This window comes from Elaeis guineensis, chromosome 14 (genome assembly GCF_000442705.2).
Source record: "Elaeis guineensis isolate ETL-2024a chromosome 14, EG11, whole genome shotgun sequence".
Lineage (NCBI taxonomy): Eukaryota > Viridiplantae > Streptophyta > Magnoliopsida > Arecales > Arecaceae > Elaeis > Elaeis guineensis.
In genome coordinates this window covers 58975143-58980142 of record NC_026006.2, presented here as the reverse complement: position 1 = coordinate 58980142, position 5000 = coordinate 58975143, and the positions used below count along the sequence as shown (strand labels likewise).

At 38.1% G+C, this 5000-nt stretch overlaps 1 protein-coding gene across 1 annotated transcript in view; it reads right to left on the bottom strand.

The window, feature by feature from the left end:
* LOC105057453 (sucrose synthase 4) overlaps positions 1-5000 on the bottom strand; it is a 35774-nt gene that overhangs the window by 30235 nt on the left and 539 nt on the right. The window contains 10 exon segments of the mRNA XM_010940066.4: positions 441-507; positions 510-606; positions 689-805; positions 2738-2911; positions 3143-3238; positions 3383-3599; positions 4236-4354; positions 4433-4628; positions 4718-4869; positions 4959-5000. The exon segment at positions 4959-5000 is cut by the window's right edge and continues 85 nt beyond it. Coding sequence (XP_010938368.2) covers positions 441-507; positions 510-606; positions 689-805; positions 2738-2911; positions 3143-3238; positions 3383-3599; positions 4236-4354; positions 4433-4628; positions 4718-4869; positions 4959-5000 — 1277 coding nt within the window.

Genomic DNA, 5000 nt, shown 5'->3' with positions numbered 1-5000 from the left:
GGGAAATTCCCTGTCCATTACACTTCCGGACTACATGAGATATAGAAGTGGTTAACGTCACCAGCTACAGCAATAGCAACCAAGATACAAAAGAAAGAAAGAAAGAAAGATAGAGAGAGAGAGAGAGAGAGAGAGAGAGAACAGTATAGTTTATGATATCATCTGCACCTCCCATTGAAGAAATACCACATGACAAACTTCTAATATATGAAAGGAAGAGTCCTGGCTAAAAATGTCACAATTGGCTCCAAGTATTCAGTAGATAAAAAAAATGGATGAGTCCTGAAGGCTGAAGCGTAACCAGAGCATATACAAGGTAATCACTTTATTATCGCAAGAAACCAAAGAACGTGGACAATTGCTTCACAATTATATCAATGCTTGAAAATGCACATAAACTCAAGAATGAGTTGAATACCCAACAAGGCAGGACAAAGTACCTTCCCGCAATCTCCTGGTAGGTGCTAGTAATTATAAAATCTGCATTGTTCATAGCGATTAGATCAGCGTAAACTGGCAAGAAAAATGGTACTTGTCGTCATACTTTTTCCAATATATATCTGAATCTGGATATTTTGTTTTCTCAAGTGCATGAGCAATGTTGCACTGCACAAAGTTTTGTCAATCAGAATATGTAACAATACAACTCATGGTAATCATGTAGCAATGATGTCAGTCCGGAGTGTACCTGGGTAATTCCTAATTTGTAAGATAACAATGATGCAACAAGATTTCCATCACTGTAGTTCCCAATAATCAGATCTGGAGTGCCATGTAACTCCGCTGCCATTTCACTAGCTGCATCCTATTAGTAAAATAAGATATTAACAAGTGCCTGAAAAAATAAGCATAGGCAAAATGATAAGAAAGAAATTAACAGTTGAACATGATCCAATATACCATGGAGAAAGTAATAATAAGAATGAAGCATCCAGGATACATATACAATTGCATATCCAATAAAGAGGAAAGACTTTAATTAGTTTCGGAACTGTCATAACAGTACATATCATGTAGAAAAGGCAGTTTAATTATCCTTGTATGTATAAATCATTGTTAAGGCAGCTCATGCAAGCCTGTATTCAACTTACAATGATTGCCTTATTTTATCACATGCTAAAAAGTCGTTCAAAAAATCACCCAGATAGCCAGATATCCTACACTATCATGCACTTTGTATTCCATCCCTCCTTTTTCTTTCTTGTAATTTTTTTTTTTTAAACTTTCCTTGACAAGTCACTAGAGGTGATTTTGATACAAAGCTGAAGCAGCATGTTGACAGTCATAAAAAAAAACAAGATTTACAGATCTATTGATGTTCATTTTCATGACTGAGCTGCTTGAGCATTGAACTCCAACAAATGTTAAATTTATAATGACCACCATTAATGTGTGTTGCAAGATCCCTATTGAAAGTCGATTGACAAGAACTTTAATCCTGAGGTTAGCATTAAAGGCTTTTACCTGTTCAACATGGGTTGCCTGAATAGTCAAACAAAGGACGAGATGAAGGAGGTTAGCTCAAGGGAGTTCTTGCATTAAAGGATGACTATATTTTTATATGTAGCATTTCCATCAAGAGTCCATTTTGTTGATGCACTCTGATGGGACATCCTGTTACTGAATAGTCTTGTAGGAGTTTTCTTTGGATAGATCGTTCGGTGTTCTCCTGATGAGAGATGCTGTGGACCATTTTGCTTAAATATTATTTAAGGCAATCCAACTCGAAAATAAGGCGGAGTATCAGCCAAGGTAAGAAAGAAGTATGAGGTAACAAACAGTAAAAAGGACATCCTGGAATTTTTCCTAGAAAGATGGAGTGCACCAAGATTATTAACTCATAACCCAACTTAATCATGGGCTAGTCAATTGCAAAATACATAGGCCAAGCTTTTTAAACCATAAAAATGAGAACTGATCTGAGCGCATGAAGTAATCAAACTACTCCCAGATCTTACACACACAAAAGCAGCATGTATTTCTTCTATGGATCATATCTCAATCCAAGTGCTTGCTTAAACTTTAACCTCCAAGATACATAATGCGTTATAGGGCATAAGTTAGCTTTCTAAATAAATGGTCACATCCCAATAAGGATGAGGAGATGCTTCAAAAAGATGGTATCCTCTGGAACCCTCAGATTTCGTTTTATTCTGCTTATCATTTTATCATTGCCCTCTAATTAATATCACAGAGATGCATTACTCAAGACAATATGCATTTTAGATTTCTTGCACAGAATTCACATATCTCTAGTAAAATAAAAAAAAAATATGAAGAGGCAGGCTTCCACTTGGTTAGTCCACTTATAACTTATCCAGATTGTGAAAATAATATATAAATAAATCGCAACATAAAAACTGAAATCTATATATATATATATATATATATACAAGGAACCTGTTTTCTCATTTTCCCGATTACAAGAATTTTCCGAGGTCCACTCTTCAAATATTTTTTTCATTCATCAAGTTCCAGAGAAATCTTTGAAAAATGCACATGCATTCATATAATTACAAATAAATAATGTAGTGTGACTTGATGCCAGAATCCCACTTGAAGAAATTTTCTAATAGGCCACTCAGGTGGCCTACTTGTGCAAATGAAATCACAGATGTTCAACATTGCAAACAAGAAAACAATAAACTATCAAACAAGGTGTTCTTCACTGAAAAATCTCAAACTAAAATCATGGAATAGAATTTGATGGAATTAAAACTTAGCCTGTGAAAGATACCTCTGCAAAGGTTTCCAAGTAAGGCCATACATCAAATCGTGAAATCCATTTCCGAAGAATTCCCTTTTCAGTCCTAAAAGGCACCCGTAGGATGTAAGTATGTTGTGTTCCCATGACTCTCTCAAGTCGTTGATTGCATGTTGTCCCTTTTGCATCGGGTATCAACCTAGTCACCTTTAGTTGACAGAAGCCAGCAATAAGAACCTAATTTTTATTATGTAAAAATGAACAAAGAAAAGGAGAGAAATGCTTGTTTGTGATACAAGTGTAATAGTAAATAGTTAGTGAAGGAGGTTGACCCGCAATATCATATAAATAAAAAAAGCAAGTAAAATTGATGGATAGGTCAATGGAAATCTACATTAAGAACAAGAAACATGAAAGACAATGTCAAAGTACACTTACAATAAGAATTCTGGGATCAACATCCAGCCCCTGTTTTTTCATTCTTAGAATCATCTCATTCTCTAGTGCACGAACTTGATCCAATATATAGACAATCTGTGAATCATGTGTATAAGCTAAGAAAATAAGTTTTAATCAAACGCAAAAAATCCCAGACAACCAACAAGAAAAGCATCTACATAATCAATGGATAAAGTAGAAAGGAAAGGCAGAACTGGATTTTATAAAATAAAGCAGTACCTGCCCTCCAGTGTCCGGCAAACCTAATACATTAGCTTGGCCAAAATACCCATGGGGGGAAACTATTACAACATTGAACACCATGGGAATCCTCCCGAGAAATTTCTCCAAAGTGGAGGGATCAGGAGCTTGAAGAATATCCAGCAGAAGATGGATCATCTCCACCACTCGTTCAGCTGTATCACCCCAACCTTTCTCCAAGCCCATCTCTTGAAACCTGCAAATTAATTGTTAACAAGGCTGTCCACAGGCTTGAACTGGCTTTAATCTTCTAAGGTATTGATTTCAAAGGTCCCTTTCTGGAAGACGCATGTTGCATGAGCTGTTCTTAACAGTAAAATCTTAGATACACATTGTCGATGATAAATATGATATAGGATAGACTCAAGAGAATTAATATACCCTTGTCAAGCAGAACAATGAAATTCGACTAAAATATTGGCATTACACAGTCTAGTTTTGCAACAACTGCCATGATAGGTAGGATTCATGAGAGAGAGAGAGAGAGAAAAAAAAAAAAAAGGTTCTCTCCTCCATGGAGGTGATAAATGCCGACATACTGGTTTTACGGCAGATGGATTCTCACGCATGGCTGCTGTAATTCACTCACCTCTGACCAAAAAATGAAAATGGTCAAATGATTTTGCATGTTACTAAACCAGGGTCCGCTGCATACATATTTCAAGATTAAGTCTACCATAACTCAATGCTAAAAGGTATAATTTTGCAACCACCACCAGATTTATTAAATCAAGCTACTAATTGACAATAACTGTTTCATATATAAAGGCAACTAAACCATGACATCTATTTTGTATCAACATTGTACATGTGAAGGAAGCCATTATCTTACACATGAGCAAATTCGGAGAATGGCGTTGCAGGTGGGAGCTTAGACAGATGCTCCTCGGCCTTTGCCAGCACAGACTGAAGCCTGGACACACTCTGTATCCTGTCGTTCAGCATCAACACCTGCCGCACCGCATACATCCAAGTCAATCCAATGGCGTGCATTACAGAGAAAAAAGGTTTCACTCAAACTGCACTTACATGACCCTTGAACCTGTGGGCCCGGAGGAAATCAAGCAGGGGTTCCAAGGACTCCTTGTTCCGAAACATAATGGACGAGAGGTGCCGGTTGAGGAACTGAACCCCATTTCCAATGGACGACGATCGGTTCGGCCGTGGGAATGAGGCATTAAAAGGCTCGAAGTCGAGCTCCAGCACAAAGTGATCATTATAGCTACTGAAATAATTAACACACGACAAGTCCAGATGAGATGGGAGGGTATAGAAATACGAGTAAAGCTTCTTGAGCGTCCTATGGATCATTACCGCTCGTCGACGAGCTCTTCCTTGAATTGGAGGTACTCAGAGATGCTGAGCTGCTCGACGCTGAGCTCGTACACATTAACCCGCACGTATTCCCACACGCCAGGCCTCGGCCGCACAGCGATGGCCACAAACGGGGGCAGAACTATGGCTTCCTGATCCCCAACCAAACAAGTGAACACCAATATTACTAATAAAGACACCTTTTCTGAATGTGTAGATGAAACGGGATGCGGGTTGAAACCTGAGCGGACTTGAGGACCTCGAAGAAGGGGCCCTCGGAGAG